At 35.5% G+C, this 27,083-nt stretch overlaps 1 protein-coding gene across 10 annotated transcripts in view; it reads right to left on the bottom strand.

Annotated features, from left to right (window-relative positions):
• Positions 1-27,083, bottom strand: part of EXOC6 (exocyst complex component 6) — a 222,746-nt gene that overhangs the window by 95,156 nt on the left and 100,507 nt on the right. For all 10 annotated transcript variants that reach the window (XR_014826641.1, XM_021073794.2, XM_021073792.2 and 7 more), the window contains exons 9-15: positions 25,669-25,752; positions 21,630-21,676; positions 21,396-21,516; positions 19,869-19,940; positions 15,181-15,278; positions 10,776-10,881; positions 6,542-6,651 (exon numbers count right to left, since the gene is read on the bottom strand). Coding sequence is in view for 9 of the 10 variants with exons in the window: in XM_021073794.2 (XP_020929453.1) it covers positions 6,542-6,651; positions 10,776-10,881; positions 15,181-15,278; positions 19,869-19,940; positions 21,396-21,516; positions 21,630-21,676; positions 25,669-25,752 (638 nt within the window). In the remaining variant the exon portion in view is untranslated. The remainder of the gene's footprint in view (positions 1-6,541; positions 6,652-10,775; positions 10,882-15,180; positions 15,279-19,868; positions 19,941-21,395; positions 21,517-21,629; positions 21,677-25,668; positions 25,753-27,083) is intronic.

Genomic DNA, 27,083 nt, shown 5'->3' with positions numbered 1-27,083 from the left:
AGCTTCATCATCAAAATAGTTAAGCTGTCCTTAGACCAAGTTTTCTCAGTCTTAGCACTACTGACATTTTAGGTTAGATAATTCTTTGTTGTGGGTTGTCCTATATTATTGAAAGATGTTTAGCAGCACCTTTGGCCTCTACCCACTTGAAGCAAGCAGCAGCACTCCTCCCCCTAGTTGTGGATATCCAAAATGTCTCTAGACAGTGTCAAATATACTCTGGGGGCGGGGGAGAGAGGCAAAATTGCCTCAGTTGAGACCCACTGCCTTAAACACAGTCTAACATTCTAATTTAAGCATCTTTTTACTTTTTATTTTACTGAAACATTACTCTTAAAAATCTAAGAAATACAAACACTTAGTAGTTTATATTTATTTCAAGTATGCAAATGGAGCAAGATTTGACAAAACACCGATAATTTTCACTACTACTCTAATTAACATACTCCATTTTAATGCAGGTACTCATCAACTTCTAGTAGTTACCTTTATTGTGGCAGACCTGAGGAGAATATGTCTCACTTATTCTTTATATCTAAAATCAAGACTTCCCAGGGAATGTATATAATACCAGTAGGGTTTCAGGGTTACTAGGCGGCAAACTCTCTGACAAAAGGAGTTCCCTTCGTGGCTTAGACATTAACGAACCTGACTAGGATCCATGAGGATGCAGGTTTGATCCCTGGCCTCGTTGAGTGGGTTAAGGATCCAGCATTGCCGTGAGCTGTGGTGTAGATCGCAGACACGGCTGGGATCCCTTGTTTCTGTGGCTGTGGTGTAGGCTGGCGACTGTAGCTCCAACTGGACCCCTAGCCTGGGAACTTCTGAACTTCCATATGCCACAGATGTGCTTCCCCAAAAAGCAAAACAAAAACAAAAACAAAAGAAACCCCTCTCTGGCAAAAACTCTATCAATAGTGTCCCTAGAATAAGCAATGTACTCATGCTGATAAAAAGGAGGTGGTTGCCAACTCCTCTGGTTTCTTTACTGACATTCAAATTATGCTTAAAGAAACCCTGTATAACAACCTTTTCAGATGCAAAGTTTTTTATGACATATAATGTCTTTTGATTAATTCCCCTGAACTTCCTTGAATGCTGAGTCAATGCATCCTTTTCTTCCATAAATAAAAGCAGAGAAAAAAAACCCTATCAGCACCTATGCTGTATTTGTGCAAGCAAAATTTACCCAGCAATGTCCAGGATTTCCCCCATGAGGTTTTTATACTGAGTAATTTTTTTGCTAACTCCTTGTCTTTTGAGCCTCTAACTTGGACTCTTCCTAATTTTTAAATTGCATTCCACAGTAATTCAATCTTTTTTTTTTTTTTTTTGTCTTTTTGTCTTTTTGTGTTTTCTAGGTCTGCACCTGCGGCATACAGAGGTTCCCAGGCTAGGGGTCTAATCAGAGCTGTAGCCACTGGCGTGGGATCGGAGCCATGTCTGAGACCTACACCACAGCTCACGGCAATGCTGGATCCTTAACCCACTGATCAAGGCCAGGGACTGAACCCACAACCTCATGGTTCCTAGTCGGATTCATTAACCACCGAGCCACAACGGGAACTTACGAAAACCGAAAATTTCTTAAAGATCATATTAGATCCAGATGTTGCCTCTGCAAACAAATAATTGAGACTTTGGAGTCTCTTCATGAAGTCACTTCATTCTCTGGCCTTGCTTTTATTCACATATTAAAAGAAACCTTTTTACTACAAATGCTCCAAAGATCTTGTTTTTAAAAAAAGTTAACTATGAATTATGTTCAAAAAGAGCTTTAAACACAGAAAATCATTTTCCATAACTCTTTAACAAGAACAACAACAAAAAATCCTCTAATAGCTCAATTTTAGGTGACAGGTGTAAATTTTTAAAATAAAAATATATGTCAGAAAGCTGATAATCTAGACTAAATTTAGATTTAGATTTTTAAAAACTATTGCTGTTTCTGTTTATTTTGAGCTATTACTTTCATTAACAAAAAATCAGCCAATGTATAATAAAGCTAACAGTAAAAAAAAAAAAAAAAAAAAAAAAAAAAATGTGGAGTTCCCCATCATAGCTCAGCTGTTAACAAATCTGACTAGAATCCATGAGGACATAGGTTCAATCCCTGGTCTTTCTCAGTGGGTTAAGGATCTGGCGTTGCCATGAGCTGTGGTGTAGGTCACAGACTCAGCTCGGATCCTGCATGGCTATGGCTATGGCTGTGGTGTAGGCCGGCAGCTACAGCTCTGATTCGACCCCTAGCCTGGGAACCTACATATGCCATGGGTACGGCTCTAAAAAGACAAAAGACAAAAAATTTAAAAATGAAAAAAGTAAAAAAAAAAAAAAAATGTAGGCATAAAGGCCTTGCTGAATGAATAACACATCATCATAGAGAGTTAATTAGAACAACTGGGTATGAAACTAATGAAAACGACAAATGTTTTTATCAAAGAGATAAGGAAAAAATAGTCTTCTCTGCTGTAGCTTCAGTATACAATATTTACTTCTAGGTAATGCTACGAGTTCATACACATAAAGAATAAGAACTGAGGGAGCAATTCTATTTCTGGTCAGTCAATAGGGAAGCTTTAGGGAAAGTTATACAGAATATTATGACCAATTGGAGTTTCTGTTATGGCTAGGTGGGAAGGAACTTGACTAGTCCCCATGAGGATGCGAGTTGGATCCCTGGCCTTGTTGAGGACCTAGCACTGCCATGAGCTATGGTCTAGATCACAGATGAAGCTCAGATCTGGCATTGCTATGGCTGTGGTGTAAGCCAGCAGCTGCAGCTCTGATTCAGTCCCTACCGTGGGAACTTCCATATGCCACAGGTGTGGCCCTAAACAAACAAACAAAAGGACTACTATGAATGATGGCTTTTTTATCTTTGGTGTTATAAATGCTGTAAAAAAAATCAAACAACAATTAGAGATCTACTATTTCTCCTCTGTAAATAAAACTTTCCAAACTGCTAGATTTCTATACTTTCTACAGTTTAACAATATTTTAATTATCAGTCCTATTTTTCAAGAATCAATGCTTAGATTAGATAATAAAAAGTACTTGTTAGACATACATATTGTACATGCTATCAATTTAGAAAATGTTAAAGTAATCTACATTTAAAAGAAAAGATGAGGGGAGACCAGAGTTATAGATTCAGGAGTGCAGTCTTAAGAGTAATTCTCAAATATATTTTAGCCAAGTTGTAGGATGACTATTAAGGGGAGACCTCTTTTTTCTCCCTTTCACTTGTATATGTATGCCCCATAGTAAAAAGATGAATGCATGCATCACTGTTTTCAAAGATGACTATAACCAGAATCTATTTGAGAGTATATAAACTAACTCAAGTCCACCTAAATATACATGTTTTCTCTGTCTCTTAATGGCTTCATTTACAAATACTCTAATTTTAGGCTCCTAAACACTTCTTTTATATGTTCCTCCTCTTCTTCACTACAGATCCTGACTACTTCAAGTCTTCCTTCATCTCTGTCTTGAACCATTGTCTTCACCAATTCAACATGACTGTGTTTTTATCCCCCTCCAATCTACCATCCACATTGAGGCCAGAGTAAACTTTCTAAAATATTACTCCAGTCATGTCGTTCCTTAGTTAAAAAATTCTTCAACAGTCTGCCAACACCAGCAAATAAAGCAAAAACACTCCAAGCTCTAGTCTCACATGTAATACTATAGTATCCCACCCTCTCCTATATCTTATGTGCCTACCATGTCCCAGGCTACACTGAATGCTTTATACACACACATTATCTCGTTTAATTCTTACAACCACCATATGAATGATTTTTCTCATTTTACAGAAAACCACAACTTAGACAGTTTAAGTGACTTGCTCAATGTCCTTCTATACCTAGCGTCAGCACCATTCAAACTAAGGTCTAAGTCTGAAGTTTGTGTTCTTCACTTCACATTATATTGCCTCTGTTTTAGGTCAGAACTTTAGAAGGTTCAATAACAAAAAAAAGACAGGCATAAATGTTTGGTGTCTCAGACCATTAGAGCTCAACTATTGAAAAATAGTCTGTCATTCCTTTTCAGTTAATTCATTTGTATTCATGGTTCTTCAAATGCTGATAGTGTGTGTCATTTTGTACAGCTGAGAGAATACACTACTCCAGTAAGTTTTATGATTGAAGTTAAGCTAAAGTCTTTAAAATATAGTTTTAGAAACTTTGGTATAAGAGGTTAGTAGAGTATGATGAAGCTTAAGGCAGTGATTTGTTGGGGGTTTTTTTGTTTTGTTTTGTTTGGTTTGGTTTTTGGCCATGCCCATGGCATGAGGGAGTTCCCAGGCCAAAGACTGAACCCGAGTCATAGCAATGACAATACCAGATCCTCAACCCAATGAGCCACCAGCGAACTCTTAGGCAGTGGTTCTTAAATGCAGATTGTATCAGAAGCATCCAGAGAACTTGATAAAGTCAAGCACACCACCCTCAGAGTTTTTAATTCAGTAGGTCTGAGGCTGCATTTCAGGTTATTTCCCATGTGATAATAACACTGTTAGTCTTCGGGTCACATTTTGCGAATCACTGGCTTTTGAGAAACACAGTACAGCAGATGCTATGTGTGAAGTATTTGTATTCTTTTCTTTTCCTCTGCTCACCAACTCATATTCTTTCACAACAAAAATTAAGAAATCTTTTAAAGAATACCTATTCACAAAAAAAAGCAGCATAGGTCACAGAAGTGATTTGGATCTGGTGTTGCTGTGGCTGTGGTGTAGGCTGGCAGCTGCAGCTGTGATTCGACCTCTGGGAACTTCCCTATGCTGCAGGCGTGACCATAAAATGAAAAAAAAAAAAAAAAAAATCGGGTAACTCTTTCACTCTGGCAGAACACACATTTCTTTTTCTCTTTATTTATACATCATTTAAATCCAAAGCAATGACAGCTTAAAATAAGAGACACAGTTACAGTAAAATAAAAACAACTGTCTCTGATCTCATTGTTTCGGCTTGAAAAATAAAGAACTGTAATATCTGAACTACTTTAATGCCTCTTTACGACTTAAAATTCAGAAGGGATTCATATTGAAGGGTAATTCATGATATTCAGTATACAAATTTAGAAAAATAGATTTTAGAGAGGGAGACATGAAAGTCAGCATCACCACTCTCTCCTACAAAGTACCCAATTACAAATATATCATATGACTGTATATAATATATATATATATATTTTTTGGTCTTTTTGCATTTTCTAGGGCCACTCCCGCGGCATATGGAGATTCCCAGGCTAGGGGTCTCATCGGAGCTGCAGCCGCCTGCCTACGCTAGAGCCACAGCAACGCCAGATCCGAGTCATGTCTGCGACCTACACCACAGCTCACGGCAATGCCAGATCCTTAACCCACTGAGCAAGGCCAGGTATTAAACCCACAACCTCATGGTTCCTAGTCGGATTCGTTAGCCACTGAGCCACGACGGGAACTCCTCATATGACTATATTGCAGTGTCCATCTAGGTGGCCAGAACAAGGTGTGGGATTGAGAGGAATGTTCCTCTAACATTAACTAATTGTTCTTTATATGCCAGATACTTTCACTAAGGTGCGAGTCAGAAGACTGATCCTTTAGGACAGCTCTCACACTAACTAGCTGGATCATTCTGGATCAACAATATAGCCTCTCTGAGTCTCTTTTTCCTTATCTGCAAAACAATGATATTATCACATTTTTCATCTCCCTAATTGTTGGGCATTACTTTCATCACACCAGATAAATGCTATTCTCTTGCCTATATAATCACATCGGCCATAGGAACAGCGCTGTTTATTAATTCTTAACTAATTCTGTCTGAATCCTCACTTAAGCCTATTTGAGAAAAAAACTATTACAAATACCAGCTTTTTGACAAGTCAATGACATAAAGAAGGAATATTATTTAGCCACTGGTAACCTAAGAAACAGAAAAACTAAAATAAATTAGTAAGATCTAAACAACCAAAGAAAAAAAAAAAAGAGGGGATACTGATCAAACATATTTAACAACAAATGCAAAGTCTGAACTTTATTTGGACCCTGATTCAAACAAACTAGCTATAAAAGGATATCTGGGAGATAGTCAAGAAAATATTGATACAAACTAGAGAATTGATATTATGGAATAGTGTTAATTTTGTTAAGGGTGGTAAAACAATGAAATATCCTTACTGTTTTTACAAACACATCCTGAAGTAGTAGTTAGGGATAAAATGCTATTATTTCTGGAATTTGATTTAAAATACTCCAGCAAACAAAACAGAGTATAGAAAAATGTTTCTTATGGTTAAATCTACATGCTGAGAACAGAGGAGTTTCTTATCCTATTATCTCTAATGTATATTTGAAGATTTATATAATAAAATGTTTAAAAATATATAATATCAGACTTACAGCAACTTAACCCCAAACGTCACTAAAATATGCAAGCCTTCCAATGGGATAATAGTCCATTAAAGAGTCATGGCCTTAAAATCAAGTGTTAATGTTTCACAAAAATAGCTATGATCAAGATACATTTCTTATTAGTAAACTTACCTCCGGTGTAGTGACTCTGAAAATTTAAGGCTGGCATAAATAAATTCTTTAACTTGAATGTATATATGAGGCACTGACTGAGACATGGGGAATTTCTTTGGGAAGGGTTGCTGTTGAAAGAAAAACAAAGTTGATTTTTTTTTTTTGAAATTTTGGAAAAAGATACTCTAATCACCTAAAATGTAAAAATTAAATTGATTTCACATTTGAATAGTTAATACCTGCATCTTAAAAGTCTATTGTTATATTTCTACATTACTTTTGACATTTTAAAGAGAACCAAAATATTTCTGAAGAAAATAATGTGGCAATTTACCTATTTATTTCTGGCCTTTCTTTTCTTTTCTTTTTTCTTTTTTTCAGCATGAAGAAGTTCCTGGGCCAGGTATAAGATTCACGCCACAGCAGTGACAACGCCAAATCCTTAACTACTAAGGAACTCCTACTTTTTAAATCCTATAATGACTTCTAACAAGTAGAGAAAGCATATACCAATATCTCTCTGTGTTCTGATGATAAGTATCCTGCAGGAGATCATTAATTGCCTGCTTCTTTGCTTCCATACATCATGTAAGAATCTGCTTGTGTTTGAAAGTTATAGGCCAGCTTCCTGGCCCAATGTCATTAAATAATTCTAAAACTCACTTAACTTGCTTGAATTGATGCCAATTCAAGAAGGTATCCATTTCATTCTATAACTCCTAGAGTACCTTTTAGTAGCTTTCTGGACAGTATACCATCAAACACTAGTATGCAGCTAATGGCTTACAGTGTGCTTCTTCATGAAAATGCTTTATCAGCCAACATCTATTAGCAAATTCTCAGTCTCCAAGAGGTAAAACTTCTCCAAGATTTTTACCAAAATCCCTTTATTTATACTTCATGAAGACTAATCTATGCTTCCATCTTCACATTTATCGCAGCTTAGTTTTACATAATTGAAAGTACCCTCGCCAAAGTCACCAATGACTTCACAGGTATTAAATCCAATGAACTTTTGGTGTTAACCTGATTTAGCTGAGGCATCTGACACAATGGGCTCCCTCTTGCTTCTTAAATGATCTCAGTGTAGGGAACCCATGCCCTACACTGGTTTTCTCATTTCTCTACCTTCTCTGTATCTCCCCCTCTAGCCATCCCTTAACTATTGCTGCTCCTTAGGGTTCTATCCTATGCCTTCTCTTCTTACCACACAGACTATCCTTGGAGAATCTCGTCTATTCTCAGGACATTAACTACCATGCAAGAGCCAGTATCTCCCAATCTACAACTCTAAGCCAAATCTTTCTCCTCAAATCCGAATCTGTATATCTAACCACCAATTGAACACTTCCATTTGGCTATAACATTTGAGACATACTCAAAAGATCCAAAAGTCGTCTGTTCCTTCTAAATCTGCTCCTCTTGTGTTTCCTATCTTAGTGAATGCCACCACCATCCAAGGCAGAAACTTGGCTATGAGATATGCCCCCTATCTTCATCATCTCTCATATGCCAATTATAACCAACTCCTGTCATTTCCACCTCTTAAATATCTGAAATAGGTTCCAGAGCAGTAACTCCCATTCAGGGGACCAATTTCTCTTACCAAGATAACCTCAACAATCCCCTAGGTCTCCCAGCCTTACTCTTATCCAATCCATTCCCTACACATTAGCAAGAGAGATCTTTCTAAAGCACAAATCTGATTATGTTTTTACTGCTTGAAACCTGGTGGTGACTTATCATACCCGTCACCCTGTTTACAAGGCTTATTATGGTCTGGCCCTTTCAACTTTATCTTCATTTTCTGAACTTCATCTCTTGTACTTCATCAGCCTTGTACTTTATACTATGAAATTATAGCCTTTCTGTATGCTGCTTCTTTTATCTTGAGCAGGTCCAATTTCTGTGAACTGTGATTTCCTATTTCTTTTATCAATCCCTCACTTGACTATAAGTTCCTTGACAGCAGAGACTAAAAAACTAGCACCATGCACAGGGTCTAATAGATAATAGGTTAATATAGGTATTCTTAGGTATCTCCAGCAGAAGGAAACTTAAAATTAGCTGGTAGTGAAAACATCTGCAGAGTGCAGTTTCTCTCCAAAATTGGTAGATGTAGAGATTAATTTCCAAATTTAGAGATTGAATTAGGAGTACTATAAAAATCAACTAGAGTTGCTATTCTTCAAAATCATCTTATTATGAGAGATAGCTTACTTCCAATTTACATTTGCAGAAAATTAATCCAGTATTATCTGAAAGACATTTCAGGTTTAAGAATTTATTTTAATGACATTAAAGACAATATGAATATGTTCTTATTTTAGCCAGAGTTCTAGTTAGCATAGCTATCTGCAAAAAAACAGATTTTTGCATATATGTTCAGTTTTACTCATAATTTCCACAAAACACAATAACTAAAGTTATTCGAGAGATAATTTTACATCTTTTCTAATCATTTTAATTGATAATTATATTTAAATTAGGAAAAAATTAAAAACATACACATAAAACCAAGAGAATATTACTAAATAACTTCTGGGATTTCTAAGTTATCACATTTAAATTTTCCATTTGGCTTTTGCCTTAATGATAGTTCTTTTTAATGATGAGTAATACATTAACCAATGAATACAATTCCTAATAAGCTTACTCCTAAGAGATATGTATATTCTGGAGCATCATACAAGCAAAGTCAAATATCCGTTTAACTATAAACCTATTTAGAAAGTTTAGTGTAATTAGATGGGACATTAGAGATTATTTAGTTCAACTTCCTCATTTGACAGATGAGGCACAAAGGCCCAAACAGGCTAAGTCACTTGCCCGTAATAGCCAAGGACAGACCTGGCACATGGATCCAGACCTAATCCAGTACTCTGCATTTAGATGCTATACCCTGAACAAACTTATTACCAGTACCTAAAACAAAACCAAACAAAGCCATGAGACAGAGAATATTCTGGTAATATTTTTTTACAGGGAAACTTTGATTGATGTTTCAAAAATACAGACTGACGGACTTTTTTATGTATTAGAATACAATTAGGTATATGCAATGGTAGTGTTAGCTATAACCTAAGAGCTATGCATTTAATTACTTTGTCCTATATTTAGTGACTATTACACATAATATTTTTAGCTTATGTACTTAAAAAATATAATAAAAATTTACAGTCACAATCCACACAATTCATTTGGAATTCACTCTTCTTCACCATGAAGGGATACAAATGTAGAAAAGGACTAAAGAGTTGGAAAAATAATTTTAAAAAAAGAATAAGGGGAAAAAACAAGAATAAGGAGAATGAAAAAGGTGACAATAATAGAAAATATGATACCCTTTTCCCATGAGATCTAATTCTACCCAGAGACCCTGGATTGGTGTGCATGTTTCTGTGCACATGTGCAATTGTGTTTTCTCAGAATACTCTATATGCTGGTCTATTTCCTTTCTTTATCCTGTCTTTTGTTCAGACATCTTAACTCCAAATATATATATATATTTTGTTTTTGCTCTTTAGTGCCATACCTGCAGCATATCAAAGTTCCCAGGCTAGGGGTCGAATTGGAGCTGTAGCTGCCGGTCTCTGCTGTAGCCACAGCAATGTGGGATTTGAGCAACATCCTCAACCTACACCGCAGCTCTGATGAAACCAGAGTCCCGGCCCACTGAGTAAGGCCAGGGATCGAACCTGGATCCTCATGGATACTAGTTGGATTTGTTTCTGCTGCTCCACAATGGGAACTCCCGAAATATATATTATTACTTCAGAAAAAAATCTGCAGGTGGCTACTGCCATCCTTCAACTCTTACTTACTCAAGATAAACTTTCTGTATATTTCTAGAAAAAAAGCCACAAAATAAGATCTTCCACAATGATGGAAATTTCGAAGAAATTCTTTCACTACAATATTCTTTTATTCCTATAATCTACTCAACATTTAGCCTATCTAATTTAAAGTCCACTTAATGTTATAACAGCTGTCCTGGGAATCCACCTAACATTTGGGTCAACTGTCCTAGTATCCCTAGAAAAGTCCCTTCTTAACCTCACCAAAACAGTAGTAATAACAGTAGTAGTAACATAACCTTCAAAAATTAACAAAACATAATTAGTTTTCTTAACACAAAACAACAAAATCCTCAAAAGAACTATTTTCACTTACAATGTCAGGTTAATTATGTAGCAATAAATATAACTAACTCATTTTTAAGAAAATTCTTGAATTAAGAACTAGTTTGTACCTTTTCAAGGTCTGGATCTTGAAAGGGAAATTTACTGATGACTACTTTATATTCTTCTTCACTAACAATAGGAATGGGGCTATAATTATCTTCTTCAAAAATGTCCCTGTTAAGAAAGATGAAAGAATTGAGAATATTAGAAAACACATTATAGGGTGCTTTAGGATAATACTTTTTAAAAAAACCCAATGATTACAAAATCATTTTCTGTTTGTCAGTTAAAGGTCTAAATAGGAAAACAGTGCCTAATCATTCAGAACTCTAACATTCAATACCAAAGTCTGTTCCTCAAAATTAGTGTGCAATCTCATCTTCCCATTTGTTTGTTTTCCATCCTCTCAGCACATTAGTTTCTGTTTTCTGGTCTAGAACAATTCTTGCCATGATACAATCTGAACAAACTCATTACCTATAACTATAAACAAAGTTATGAGATGAAGAGTATCCCTGTCATATTTCTTGATAGGAACAACTCTCAAGTTGAATGTCTTTTGTCTTCTCTTTCTTACTAGATCATAAACTTCCAGAAGACAAAAACACTATCTTCTATTTTTTGTCTCTCATAGTGTCAGAAACGTACCTTTTATTTCATGTAGTTGTTGTCTTTTTAGGGCCGCACCTGCGCATATGGAAGTTCCCAGGCTAGGGGTTGAATTGGAGCTTCCAGCTTATGCCACAGCCATAGCAACACAACCTACACTGCAGCTCATGGCAACACCGGATCCTTAACCCACTGAGCAAGGCCAGGTATCAAAATTGCATCCTCAGAGATACCAGTTGGGTTCGTTACCACTGAACCAGAACAGGAACTCCCCAAAAGGACCTTTTATACTTAGACAGGCACAGACATTTACTACTCACCAGATATCCATGTGCTCTATCCTACACAGGCCCCTTGCAAATAGGCAGTCATATGTCTAGTTTTAGCCACTCGACTGTAAATACAAGTTACATGTGTTGCTTCAAGTCTAAAGCATTTATGAATTAACTATGTGACCGTCCAACCCAGGGTGATAGGGGAGACCACTACGTTGAGAAGGGAGAATCACAAATGCCAACAGCCTGGATCTTGGATTACTGGACTCAATATGGACTTCTGTGTGATTGAGAAATAAAATGCCTGTGTTCATTCAATGAGACTTTGGGCATTTCTTTTTTTTTTTTTTTTTTTGGGTCTTTTTGTCTTTTTGCCATTTCTTGGGCCACTCCCGAAGCATATAGAGGTTCCCAGGCTAGGGGTTGAATCAGAGCTGTAGCCAGCCGCCGGCCTACGTCAGAGCCACAGCAACTCGGGATCCGAGCCGTGTCTGCAACCTGCACCACAGCTCACGGCAATGCCAGATCCTTAACCCACTGAGCAAGGCCAGGCATCGAACCCACAACCTCATGGTTTCTAGTCGGATTCATTAACCATTGAGCCACGACAGGAACTCCAAAGACTTTGGGAATTTTTGTTACTTCAGCATAATTCAGCTTGTCCTAGTATACCTGCTGTCCAATCAACTTCCTTTTAATCAGTAATTCAGTCCAATTAATATTTATTGAGCACCTGTGGCATAGGCCAGCAGCTATAGCTGCAATTCGACTCCTAGCCTGGGAATTTCCATATGCTTCAGGTGTAGCCCTAAGAAGACAAAACAAAACAAAACTTAAGCAAGAGTTCCTGTTGTGGCTCAGTGGGTTAAGAACCTGATATAGTATCCATGAGGATGTGGGTTCGATCCCTGGCCTTGTTCAGTGAGTTAAGGATCCAGCATTGCCGCCAGATGCAGCATTGGTAACAGACGCAGCTTGGATCCAGTGTTGCTGTGGCTGTGGTGTAAGCCTGCAGTTGCAGCTCTGATTCAACCCCTAGCCTGGGAACTTCCAAATGCTGCTGGTGCAGTTGAAAAAGAAAAAAAAAAAAAAAAAAAAAAAAAAAAAAAAAAAAAAAAAAAAAATCTAAGCAAAAACCATGACCCAGAACACTCTGAATGCAGAAGTCAAACTATATGTAGGAATTACAACTGACATGCTATCATTGCTCTCTACCATTACACTGGAGGATAATTGTTAATCCTATCTCTTTTGAATGAACCCATTGGCTTTTCAGAGAGAAAACAAAACTTCTCGTTTCCCCAGTCTTGAGGAGCAATCTCACTACTAACTAGAAGTTTTAAGATAGATAAGGGAGAATAACTGGCTCAGCACAAATCTATTAACAACTAGAAAAATTTAAACAGTCTTCTGAAAAGGGTAAGTTAATAACATCAATCCTATAAGTAAAAACATGTATATGTATATACACCTTATCACCACATTACATTGTAGCATGTATATTATAGATTACCATCCCAGCAATAAACACAACTTCTACTTCTAAAATAAAATATCAAAAATTGTTAATACTTATATGACTCATCCAAAACTGTCAATTACTCATTTGGGACAATATCCTGACAAGATCACTCCTAAAGGATGTTAATACAAAAAGCTTAAATGAGGATTCATTTGATCTTGTATTACATTATAAATCACTTAGGTATTTTAAAAAGATTTCTATCACAGTATTCAGAAAGTCAGTCCTCTATAGTTTTGAAAACTGATGGGGTAAATGACACATTCATGTTAAATCATTTAATGTATTTTTATTTTAATTTCATCAATTATTATTGCCACATTGTTTCTATCATATTTTGGGTAACCTAGATATAAGCTCTCAAGATTGATTATTTTCTCTTGAAAGAAAGAAAAAAGGAAGGAAGGAAGAGAAAGAGGGAGGCATGAAGAGAGAGAAGAAAGTTTTTAGAATTTAAAAAGGAGGGAACAGTAGTTCCCATCGTGGCTCAGCAGTTAATGAACCTGACTGGCATCCGTGAGGACACAGGTCTGATCCCTGGCCTTGCTCAGTGGGTTAAGGATGTGGCATTGCCGTGAGCTGTGGTGTAGGCTTCAGACTTGGCTTGGACCCCGCTTTGCTGTAGCTCTGGCATAGGCCAGCAGCTACATCTCCAATTGGACCTCTAGCCTGGGAACCTCCATACGCCTTGGGCACTGCCCTAAAAAATATATAAATAAATAAATAAATAAAAAGGAGGGAGCTGATCTCTCTTTTCATGGCAAAAAAATTTGTATAGATATTAAAATACTTTGTGCCCTGCAGGCAAGTGGTTAACAAAAGTAATCTTCCTAATTAGACACTTTAAGATTTTTAATTTAAAAACTATATCGTTTGTAGGGAGTTCCCGTCGTGGCGCAGTGGTTAACGAATCCGACTAGGAACCATGAGGTTGCGGGTTCAGTCCCTGCCCTTGCTCAGTGGGTTAACGATCCGGCGTTGCCGTGACCTGTGGTGTAGGTTGCAGACGCGGCTCGGATCCCGCGTTGCTGTGGCTCTGGTGTAGGCCGGTGGCTACAGCTCTGATTCAACCCCTAGCCTGGGAACCTCCATATGCCGCGGGAGCGGCCCAAGAAATAGCAACAACAACAACAAAAAATAAATAAATAAAATAAAATAAAACTTAAAAAAAAAAAAAAACTATATTGTTTGTAAAAATAGCACCTTCCCCAAACAAAATTTAAAAGCCATAAATTTCTGTCTCTAGTATTAGATACCTTTGAATACTTATAGTCTCATATTTAATCATTCACTGCAAAAACTACAGAGATTATAACTAAAAGTAATACAATTAAAAACTGATTGTAACTGGTATAGTTACTGCAAAAAACAGTATGGAGCTCGCTCAAAATATTAAACATTCATTTACCATATAATCCAGCAATTTCACTTCTGGGTATATGCCCAAACAAACTGAAAGGAGGGACCCAAGCAGATAACTCTATATCAATGTTCACAACAGCATTATTCACAACTGCCAAAAAGTGAAAATAACCCAAACATTCATTAAGTGGATGAATGGGTAAAGTGTGGTATACATAATGGAATATTATTCAACCTGAAAAATGAATGAAATTCTGATACATGCTACAACATGGATGAACCCTGAAGATATTATGCTAAGTCTAACAATCCAGACATACAAAAAACAGACAAATCCAGACCCAAAAACCAAGCATTATATGATTCCACTTATATAAAGTACCTAGGAGTCAAATTCATAGAGACAAAGTAGAACAGTGATTGTCAGGGATTAGAAGAGAATGGGAGTTACTGTTTAATAGGTACAGAGTTTGAGTATGGGAAGATAAATAGTTGTGGAAAAGGATGGCGGTAATGGTTGCAACAATGTGAAGGTACTAAATGCCACTGAACTATATACTCATAAAGGGTTAAAATGGTAAATTTTATGTTATGTATATTTACAATAAAAATTACTATAAGCTTTTTTATTGCTAAATACAAAAACAATTACTTTAGCATTTGACAAACTTTTCATCACATTAAGACACCATGATTTAGACTAACCTGAAAACTCCAGCCCATTTCTTAAGCAATGTTTCATTGTATTGATCTCTTATTTCAAATAAAAGGTCAAAAAGTCGGTTCACTGGAAAACCATAACCCTAAAACACATACACAAAAAAGCAGATAAACAAGTCAAACAGAGATATTCATTTTTTTTAAAGCTCAGAATACTGGAGAAGTGTTTGAGGTGAGCACATACCACACTGTGTGCCATTCCAAAAGTATGAAAAAAAGATAACCTTTTGACTTTCTACTAAGTTGTAACAGGTAATAAAGAGTCTAGAAAGAGTTTTATGAAGCTGGAATAATTTTTCTATTTCTTTTCTCTCTTTTTGGTCTGGATCACATTGTTAGCCTTAAAAAATATTCAAAGTCAGAACTGGAAAAAAAGTTCAAGATTAATGATCTCTATAACTGGGTCTCGGGAAGTATCTTAAATAAGATACAAGAAGAAAAGGAAATTCATTCTGTCTGAAACATGCTGGCTTCCTTCTGCATCCTTAATTTAACAACAAATTTGTTGTATAGGGGAAGGACATCTTTATCAAGCATACACTCCAAAACTTTACTCCTTTACAACTCCAAATCTACTGAAATCTTACCCACATCAGGACCAAATGTTTCTGCCTGCCTCAGAAAGTTGCCCGTATTCTCCTTCCAGCCTTATCTCTTCATCTTTGGTCTCAATACTATCTCCTCCTGTAGGAACTGCTTCATGGATTATCTACTCACTTTGCTGTATCTTTAACTTCCACTAGCTCCTTACTCGTCAATAAATAAGCTAAATTTCCTCCCATCTTTAAACTAAGAACAACCAAAGAAAACAAAAAAGCCCTCCCTCAATTTTCAGTGCCCTGCAGCTGCCTCCCTCTTTCACTGCTTTCACAGTCAAACCTACTACAATCTAACTACCATTCTTATTCCTTTATTGAAATTGCTCTCAACAAGTCACAGATTATCTCCTACATATAAAATTCCATGACCTCTCACTATTTTGCCTCTCTTTCTTAAAACTCTTCTGCATCGAATTCTGTAACACCATTCTCTCTCCTTGTTCTCCTTTTATCTATGAATAATCCTTCTGGATTCCTTTTTTCTTCTATCTCCATCCTTCAATCTTCTCTCCTAGCTCCCTAGGGCAATCTTAAGTCAATTGACTTCAAACAAAACAAATTCTCTGGTTATACTCAATCTGTATAGCTAGATCTCTATCAATTCCAAATACTTACTTTCAACACCTCGTAGACATCTCCAGTCAGTCTGCCAATAAGCACATGAAAGTTAACTTATCTCTTTCTTTTCAAACTAAACCAAGGGTTCTTCCTATTTCCTACCCCTGGTAATAGTTCTATCATCTATCCAACTTACTAGGAAAGAAAGCTGAAAATCATCAAAGTGCCCCCAAAACAAACACATCTAATCAGTCATCAAATTCTTTTGATTTTACCTCCTTTACAAATCTACTTCAAATCCATTGTTCTTCTCCATCATTTACTACCTTTCTTTCTTCCAGAAGTCTTCCCAGCATCACTTTATTACAGGCCCTTAACACCTCTTTCCTAGAGTGGTTTAAGAGCTTCCTAAACTGAAATTCCAACCATCTGCCTCTTTCAATTCAATCTATTGCCCAGACACTTAAAATTATCATCTAAAAATGCAAATCTAATCATGTCATCCTCCTGATTTAAAAACTACAGAAGACTTCTAAAGTCCCACAAGACCTGCCACAATCTGGCTCAAACCACCTTATCAATTTTATACCACTATTTGCCCTTCTTTTTTCATACTCAAATACCACAGTTTCTAACACCATCAGCTGGTCAGCCATTCTCATGCCCACTATACCATATCTCTATCTACAGTCAACACATGCTGTTTTATCTGCCATTAATGCCCTTCCCTTCATATCTACTTGCTGAACTCATACTTTAAAATCCAACTCATATTTCAACTTACAGTATAGCCTTTCCCAATTCCTGAAATCAAACTTGTCATTGTCTCTTCTGAGAGGCCAAAGCTCTTTGCTATATTACTAAATTAGTATGTCTAATTATACATTTTATTTGTTTAAATTAAACTGAATTTCTTGAAGCCAAGAATTTTTATGTCCCTATTGTCCTACAGATTTTTATATCTATCATGGTATATATGATCTGGCTGCTTGCATATAGTGGGTGCTCAAAAACGTTAATGAATGGGAGTTCCCGTTGTGGCTCAGCGGTTAACGAACCCAACAAGGATCCATGAGGACACATCGCTGGCCTCACTCAGTGGGTTAAGGATCCAACATTGCCATGAGTTGTGGTGAACGGTGCAGATGCAGTTCAGCTCCTGAGTTGCTGCAGCTATGAAGTAGGCTGGCAGCTACAGCTCCAATTGGACCCCTAGCCTGGGAACGTCCATATGCCGCGAGGGCGGCCCTAAAAAGACAAAAAGACAAAAAAAAAGTTAATGAATGAATCAATAAATGATTATTTTGATTTGCTTAATAGGCAGCAAGCAGAACTATGAACAGGCTAATTTTTTTTTTTTTTTACTTTATTGTTTAGTCAGCTTTGTTTTAAAGGATAAAATAATGACTTTTTTAAAAGAAAAATTTCTTTAGCGTGACAAAGTGCCAATTTTAAAAACTAAGTATTATACAATATTCTCTAATTAGTTAAAATTTAATTAGAAAAGACCATCCCCAACTGTTCAATTAATAAGTATAACTTGAAAAATCAGCATTTACTAATTCAGAATAAGATCCACTTAATAATCAGCTTGTCAATCTTCAGTGAAATGAAAATACTACAGGATTTCTGAATAAAAAGGACTGGTTTATTTTCCTCAAACTCACTTCAAAGAAGTAAGATTAGAAGGTTTATTTACAAGGTTTACACACCCATCACTGCTGCTTTTCTAATGCTTCTATTACCTGAATATTGTCTATTACTCTTCTTTGACTCTCTGCAGTTCCCTGGAACCATATCAAATACTCTAGATTCAACTGTACTTTAAGTGCCAACCCAAGAACAGTTTTTTATGATTTTTAAAAGAGAGATAAAGAGCTTGCATCAGAATAATAATCAGTGCTGCTACCCATATCAACGAAGTCTGTTACCAAAAAAAAAAAAAAAAGCCAACCAAACTACATTTTGTACTTGGTGACGGAGTTGATTTACATTCTAACAGAAGTTTCTTTTCATTATGGATCCATGACAAACCATCTGTAGACTGGCGGTCCCTGGAACCACACTTTAAGTAGCAATGCTTTGAGTCATTATGGCTAGCAAAACTCCCTCAAGTTACTTAGAAATAAGCCCAAAATATTAAGGCTGTCTTTAATAAAACTCACCAAACTTTTCCTGCAGAGAGATCAGTATTACAGGTACATTAGTCACAAAATTTATGAAAGCAAAAAAATCCCACATTATTCTGGTATTACTGTACAAGCCATACTAATTAATAAAGATGAAGGCAATATAATAATTTACTAAAGGAGCTTGTGGAATCTTCTTAGGTTTAAGAATAAAATAAACAACTATTATTCTAGGATGGAAAGACTCTTGTGATAAAGGAAATAGTTTGGCATTTCCCAAAGCATTTAAATGAAGCTCTAGATCTGAAAGATGTTCTAAGGGGAAAAAAAGATTTAAGTGTCAAATACATTAGACAAGTGCTGCATAATCACCTTTCTTTTGGAAATTAGCTCTGAGCCAGGTTTCCAGTAGAGAAATCTGTTTTACTTCACTCAGTATTTATCATACTTTGGAAAATGCTGGTCTATATTTCATGCAAAGTTATTCCAATAATAAAAATCCCATAAATTTAAGCATGAAAACCAAATGCAATCAATTCTTTATTACCTATGATCAAGGAGGGACAAGCTTGAAAGTTTGATACTAAAAACCACAAAGATATTGAGTTTTGAGATAATTCAGCTCTAATCTTAGTTTAAAAAGAAAAAAACAAAACCCTCAAAGTAAAGTGATCTGCTCACAGTCAAGGCACACCTGAAATTAGGAAGGAAATGAGTATATACAGCTTTCAAACTAGTATGTGTTTTCATATATAGTATCACATTTAAAACTCAAAATAATTCTGAAAACTAATAATTAATAAACCCATTTTTCACAAATGAGGATCTGAAGTTTACAAAACTTACAGGCATACAATTAATCAATAGCAAATGTTGAACATAAACTCTAGGTCTTTGGGATTCCACAGCTCATGTTCATTATCCTCAGGCAGAACTTTAATCTTCTAATTTCTAGTTCAGGGTTCTTTCCACTAAACTGTACTTTTTTTTTTAACTGCAAAAATACTTTGTTCTAATAGAATGGCAGGTTATTTTTTTCCAGCTTTACATGAGATATAATTGATAAATAAAAATCACATCTCTTTAAATGTACAATGTGATGATTTGATACATATATTATGAAATTATTACCACAATCAAGCTAATTAACATATCCCTCACCTGACTAGTACTTTAAAAGACATTAATATTCCCTGAGCTCTGTCCAAGTTTTCTAAGGTGGTATGAAAAGTCCTGCCTAATAGGGGAAGACCAATACATAAGTAAACATTTGGTTACTGCTAATTTACTTCCATTACTCTGCAGTAAAATAAATGAGTGTGGTCTATATTTTGCATAGCTTTAAGTGCTCAAATAGCCATTAGTAGAATATTAGATTATCACCTACCTGCAAAGTATCTGCAAATATTACGATGAGATTCTTCAGCTCCAAAACAAGATCAGGATCAGTGCAGTAAGACTGGAAGAGTGAAGGGTGGGTAGGGGTAGAAAAACACACACCAGAGTCATCTGGTTAAAAACTAAGAAATAAAATACTAGGTTTTTTCCATTAATTTGCCTGACTTGCAACAAATTTAAAATCTTGGTTTTTTTAGGTCCATAGTTGGCTTCCTCTATTCAGTAAAAAATTCTGAGGAAAAGATCATAACATGATATATCTAAAGTATCTGTATTATATGAAAAGAAATTTTCCTAAAATTTGCACACACTAAACTTTACACAAAGCAATGATGCCTACATTTCTAAAACTCTTCAGATTTTAAGGAACTAGTTATTTCAAATTGAAAAAATGGTTTATATATAGACCACATATTTCTATTTTTTAATTATTTACTTATTTATTATAAAAGACATACAATCAATATATTACTTTCTCTAATATAGGAAATGACAATTTAAGTATTTTCTTAGTAATTCACCAAAGAAAAATAATTTCAAAGGGATAGTGAAATTCACTCTTGTCCCCTTAACTGCATTTGATAAGATTCTGAGGGTGTGTGTTGCATTTCATACATTATGATTTCATGTATGATGTCACGGAATTAATAGGAAGCTTACTGTAATATTACACATTCATAGCTGGCCTGAATATAAACCATGGTACAATGTATTGTTCTTTATTATAATATGTTAGAAAAAGTTGTAGTTCATTGGATAAACTGTGTATTGAGAATCTATGTCCCTGATAAATAAAAATATATTTATAATCTACATATCACTTAAACTAATAATCATCCTTCAAAATATTTTTAATCTCTATTCTCAATAACAAAATTATAAAAAACAGACTACAAAATTTTAAGTTCAGGGATATTTACTGAAGGTAAACTACCACAACTGTCTTGAAAAAGTCTACGTTGAGCAATTATTAATTTCAAAAGTCCTTATAACACTATGATATTTATTTCCACAAAATGTATATAATAAAAATATTTTATCATTTTACCTTCATTTATAAAAAATTTCATTATTTCAAATGAGTTCAAATTCTGACAATGGCATACTTTTAAAAAAATTTATAACCGTACTACGGGAAACAAATTATAAACATTGAAGAACAAGTTCTATTGAATTTTAATGGTGGAGTTTATTTTGGAAACAAAGAATTCGGAATGATAATTAAAAACCCTTTCTTCATAGTGCTTTTCAGGGATCTAATGAAGAGGTCAGTTGAGACTAATGAGACCAGCTTAATTCTTCATTTTCTATAATGCTGAACTAAAAGTGTCTTCAGAGGCCCCAGTCAGTTGCTAAATCACAAGCCAATGAGCCTGACATTACTACTTCCAAATCCGAGCAATTACCCAAAAAATGCAGAACCGATGGAGGTACAGTTTTCTTCTGACATTATGCATTTTAGAAGTTCTTGAATTAAATGAATTAAAAATTTAGTAACATAAATTGTCTGACTTACTGAATGAGCTCTAAGGACAGCAATTATCTTTGAGAGGGCCATGTTCCAAAGTTCATCAGTGTATGCCCTGGTTACTAATCCTTGAGTCACATGTAAAATGTGATCTTCCACCACAAAGAACCTAAAAAAGTAATTACCAAAATAACATGAGTTTAAAAAAAATTAAAACAAACAAAATAATTAGTTCTGACATTTAATATAAAAATAATATTTATTTCCATATTTGATACATACCCTACAATTTGAGTGAAATATCTTCTATAGCCATCAACTGTTTCATGCTTTAAATGAAAAATAAAAATCAATTTAAAGCAATAAATACCAGAAACATAAAAGTAAGTTCCAAATGAGTAGAACATTTATTAACAAATATTTACTGAGAGTCCCACTGCATGCTGCGTACATCTTTAATGTACCAGGGTATACAATGATAAATAACAAAAAGTCTTTATCCCTCATGGATCTTTCATTTAAAAGGAGAGGACAATAAACAAAGTAAAAAGTCAGTATGATTTCAATACGATTGGTTTCTCAGTAGCCTAGTTCAAGTCACCATCATCTGTCATTTGGACTATTACGTCATTCTCCTACCTAGTCAGTCTTCCAAGCTTTCAAGCTTGCTCCCTACAGTCTATTCTCCAGAAAGCTGCCAGAATGACACTTTCAGAACAATAAGCAAATAATTACATCTTCTGCTAAAAACTCAAAATGGCTTAAAGACTTAAATATAAGACAAGACACTATAAAACACTTAGAAGAGAACATACACTAAATATTCTTTGACATCAACTGTACAAATGTTTTCTTAGGTCAGTCTCCCAAAACAATAGAAATAAAAACAAGAATAAACAAATGGGACCTAATCAGACTTGCAAGCTTTTGCATAGCAAAGGAAACCATCACAAAAAAAAAAAAAAAAAAAAAAAAAAAAAAAGACAACCTATAGAACGGGAGAAAATAGTTTCAAACGATGAAACTGACAAGGACCTAATCTCCAAAATATACCAACAACTCATACAAATCAACAGTAAAAACACAAACTCAGCTGAAAAAGAAGACATTTCTCCAAAGAAGACATATGGATGGCCAACAGACACATGAAAAATGCTCAACATTACTAATTATCAGAGAAATGCAAATCAAAACTACAATGAGGTACAACCTCACACAGGTCAGAATGGCCATCACTAGTAACTCTACAAATAACAAATGCTGGAGAGGGTGTGGAGAAAACGGAACCCTCCTACACTGTTGGTGGGAATGCAACTTGGTACAACTGCTATGGAAAACAACACAGAGGTACCTCAGAAAACTAAATACAGAACTATCCTATGATCCAGCAATCTCACTCCTGGGCAAATATCCTGGACAAAGCTTTGACTGAAAAAGATTCATGAACCCCAATGTTCACCGCAGCACTATTAACAATAGTTAAGACATGGAAACAACCTAAATTTCCAACAACAGATGAATGAAATAGAAAGATGTGATACATATACACATTGGAATACTACTCAGGCATAAAAAAGAACAGAATAATGCCATTTGCAGCAACATGGATGAAACTAGAGGCTCTCATACTAAGTGAAGTTAAGTCAGAAAGGGAAAGACAAATACCATATGATATCAATTCTATGTGGGATCTAATATATGGCACAAATGAACCTATCTACAGAAAAGAAACAAACTCATAGACATGGAAAAGAGACTTGTGGTTGCCAAGGGGGAGGCAGGGACTGGCAGTTTGGCGTAAGTAGATGAAAACGATTGCATCTGTAATAGATAAGCAATGAGATTCTGCTGTATAGCACAGAAAACTATATCTGATCCCTTGTGATGGAACATGATGGAGGGTAATGTGGAAAAAAAGAATGTATATGAGGATACAGGATATGATGACGTATCCTGTCATGGCTCAGTGGTTAACAAACCCAACTAGCATCCATAAGGAAGTGGGTTCGATCCCTGGCCTCACTCAGTGGCTTAGGGATCCAGCATTGCCGTGAGCTATGGTATGCCTTGGGTGTGGCCCCAAAGAGACAAAAGACAAAAAAAAAAAAGAATGTATATGGACGTATGGCTGGGTCACTTTGTTCTGCAGCAGAAATTGACAGAACACTGTAAATCAACTGTAAGAAAAAAGTTTTTTAAATAAAATGAAATGAAAAAATAAATAACAAGAGTAATCTATGATGCTAATATAAAAAGACTCCCACTTGCCTCTGTAGCTGCCACTTTTCAGCTAATTTTATACCCAATTTGACTATTCATAAAAGTTAATGTAATACTACATACACAAGGAAGACTGCTTAGAGATCAGTTGGTGAGTCAAGTTAGACCGAATTTGCTTAAATAAGGATTAACTTACACTTCCCTGATGAAAAATGTTATTGAACATCTTTTCATGTGCTTAACTGTCATCTGTGTTATCTTTGGTAAAATGTCTATTTGAATCTTTTGTCCAATAGTCTGTATTTAGTTAGCTATGCAAGTTTTTTCTCTATTCTGGATACAAGCCTTTTATTAGACATGAGTTTTGCAAGTATTTTCTCTCCATCTGTGTCTTGTCTTTTTATTTTCTTGACAATGCCTTGTCAAGGGCAGAAGTTTTCATTTTGATGTTCAATCTATCAATTTCTATCTTTTATGGCTCATGCTTTACCTATATCTCCTAAGAAAACACTGCTTAATCCATCATAAAGATTTTATTACCCAAAGATTTTAATGTTTGTTTTTTCAAAAAAAAAAAAGTTTTACAACTTTAGCTCTTATATTTGGGTCCATAATTCATTTTCTGAATTGCTGAATGAGGTAAGAGTCAATATTCAGTTTTTGCATATGGCTAATTTCATTCTCTTGTAGTCAGAAGACTTACTTGTACATGTACTGTTTTTATGAGTTTTCATAGTTAACATCTAGTCACACACCTATCACCATAACCAACATACAGAATAGTTCCATACTGACCTGGGTTTTTTTTCACATTATAGATAATTTTATTTCAATGTTTTCTTTCTTTCTTTTTTTTAATCTTTTTGTCTTTTTGTCTTTTAGGGCCACACTGGCAGCATATGGAGGTTCCCAGGCTAGGGGTTGAATCAGAGCTGTAGCCGCTGGCCTATGCCACAGCCACAGCAATGCGGGATCTGAGCCCTGTCTGCGACCTACACCACAGCTCAGAGCAACACCAGATCCTTAACCCACTGAGCAAGGCCAGGGATCAAATGTCCTCATAGATGCTAGTTGGGTTTGTTAACCACTGAGCTATGACTGGAACTCCCTTTTCCTTGCTTTTCTACAGAGCATAAATATGTCACAATTTTATAACCAAAAAGTATATGTAGGAGTTCCCTGGTGGCACAGTAGGTTAAGAATCTGGCATTATCACTGCTGTGGCTTGGGTTGCTGCTGTGGCATGGGTGTGAACCCTGGCCTGGGAACTCTGCATGCTACAGGTGTGGCCAAAAAAAAAAAAAAAAAAAAAAGATACACATACACACACTCTTGAGAATGACTAATAAAAATCCCACAAACATAGCATCTTCAGATCACTGACTTAGTCTTTGTCAGGACTATACTTTCCTACCTGATTCTCAGTGCATTTAAGAAGAATATAAGATATTTTTTAAAAAAGATTTATCTGAGTTCCCATTGTGGCTCAGTGGCAATGGACCCAATTAGTATCCTGAGGACACGGGTCTGATCCCTGGTCTCACTCAGTGGGTTAAAAGATCTGAAGTTGCCATGAGCTGTGATGTAGGTTGCAGATGAGGATCAGATTCTAAATTGCTATGGCAGTGGCAGAGGCCAGCAGCTGTGGCTGTGAATAGACCCCTCACCTAGGAACTTCCATATACTGCTGGTGTGGCCCAAAAATAACAAAGCAAAAAAGTTTTTAAAAATTAAAAAAGTTTTTTATAGCATCTTTAGTTGTTTTTTCAGTGGGACAATTAATCAAGGTTGAGTCCATCATGTTGTCAGAAATTAATTACCAATCCCTGACATTTTATATATTTACTTGTTTATCTTTTAATTTATTCACTGTCTTATTTATTTGTGTATAGTCTACCTTCCCTAATTGAATATAAGCTCCTGAGAGAAGAACCTTACCCATATTGTTCACTGGTGTAACCTTTATACCTAATTGGAATTATTGGAAGTGGTAAGTATTCAATAAATATTTGTTGTTGAATGAATAGTGATGCATGCTTTCAAAAAATTAAAGGGGATAAAAACTGAAAACATAACCAATTCAAAATTTTCACATACTTACCATATTTGACTGTGGTTGCAATACCAGTCTTGCCTGTTTCTTTCTTTGTTTTCGGTAATAATTTTCAAATGTTTCCTCATCTCCCTAAAATAAAATTAGCAGAGTAATGAAAAATATACAAATAGAATGCTAAACAGATTAACTCTTTACCCCTTAAGAGTCCTTTTTAAGTTTCTAACAACTGGAATTAAATGCAGATTGGTATTTCCTACTGAACATCAAGAACAAATTTTTAGCATTTAGTTTAAAGACAGTAACCCTGTCTAGTATCATGGCAATTAAGAAGACTAAAGATTTAACAAAGGAAGGGAGGGAGGGAGGAAAGAAGGTAGGGAGGGAGGAAGGCAGATTGGGTGGGAAGAAGGAAGGAAGACTAAAGGTGGGTTCAAATAATTTGCCCAACTTATTATTTAGGCTTCAAAGACTGACCAAAGAAAATATGGCTGTCAGTGAGGGAAACTAAATAAGGAAATCAGCCGTCAAGCCCCAACTTCTGAACATACTGTATGAGGCCCTACGTGATCTGGCATCTTTCTCCATCTCTTGCCTTCTCTCATTATAGTCAATATACCATTTTCTTTTCACGTCCAGGCTTTTGTGAAATATGTTTTTCAGTTACTTTTCCCTATATGACTTTTTAATTTTTTGTTCGGCCGCACCCACAGCATGCAGAAGTTGCCAGGCCAGGGATCGAACTCATGTCACAGCAGTGATCTGAGCCGCAGCAGTTAACAATGGTGAATCCTTAACCCATCAAGCTACCAGGGAACTCCCTGAATTTTAATTTTAATTTTAATTAATTTAATTAGCCACATATAGCTAGTGGTTGCCACATCAGAGAGTGGAGATCTTTTTTATCTAACTCTAATAGAACATGGTCCCTGTCCATCTAGTTTATCATTGTATCCTTATCAGTTACACAATTCTTGGCACATGGAAGGCACTAAATAAATATTTGTTGATGAATAAATGACTGAAGAAGTAAATGGCTATATATCTATCTCCTCTGTCTTCCTCTCTTCTTAAAGAAAAATCCACCCAGAGTCATTAAAAAAGGTTTACAACCCATTCCCCTACTCAAGGATCCAAAGAGAATCTAAGAGAAAGAAAAAAAAAATGTTAATAACAGGAAAAAAAAATCAAAATTCATATTTTCACTGAGAAAATTCTGATATTTTAATACTCAAGTGGCTACAAAAAACATGACTTAGTAGCTATCAAAGGTAAACTCATGCATAAAATATTTTTGTGTAGGTATCACCTAGTGCAGTTCTTCCAACTTTTGCACTTTATTTAAAAGAATTTCAAAAAAAAAAACAAAAAACAAACCATGATCCCCCTGACAGTTTTATTTTGGTAACTAAATTTTTTTCACTATGAGTTTAACTAGATTAAAAGGATAAAATTTCAAATAT

This window comes from Sus scrofa, chromosome 14, assembly GCF_054392235.1.
Source record: "Sus scrofa isolate SSC_HxYL_T2T_F1_AM1 chromosome 14, Sscrofa_HxYL_maternal_Yorkshire_Landrace_v2.0, whole genome shotgun sequence".
Classification (NCBI taxonomy): Eukaryota; Metazoa; Chordata; class Mammalia; order Artiodactyla; family Suidae; genus Sus; species Sus scrofa.
Note: the sequence above shows the minus strand (reverse complement) of the source record. Positions and strands in the feature narration are given on the sequence as shown.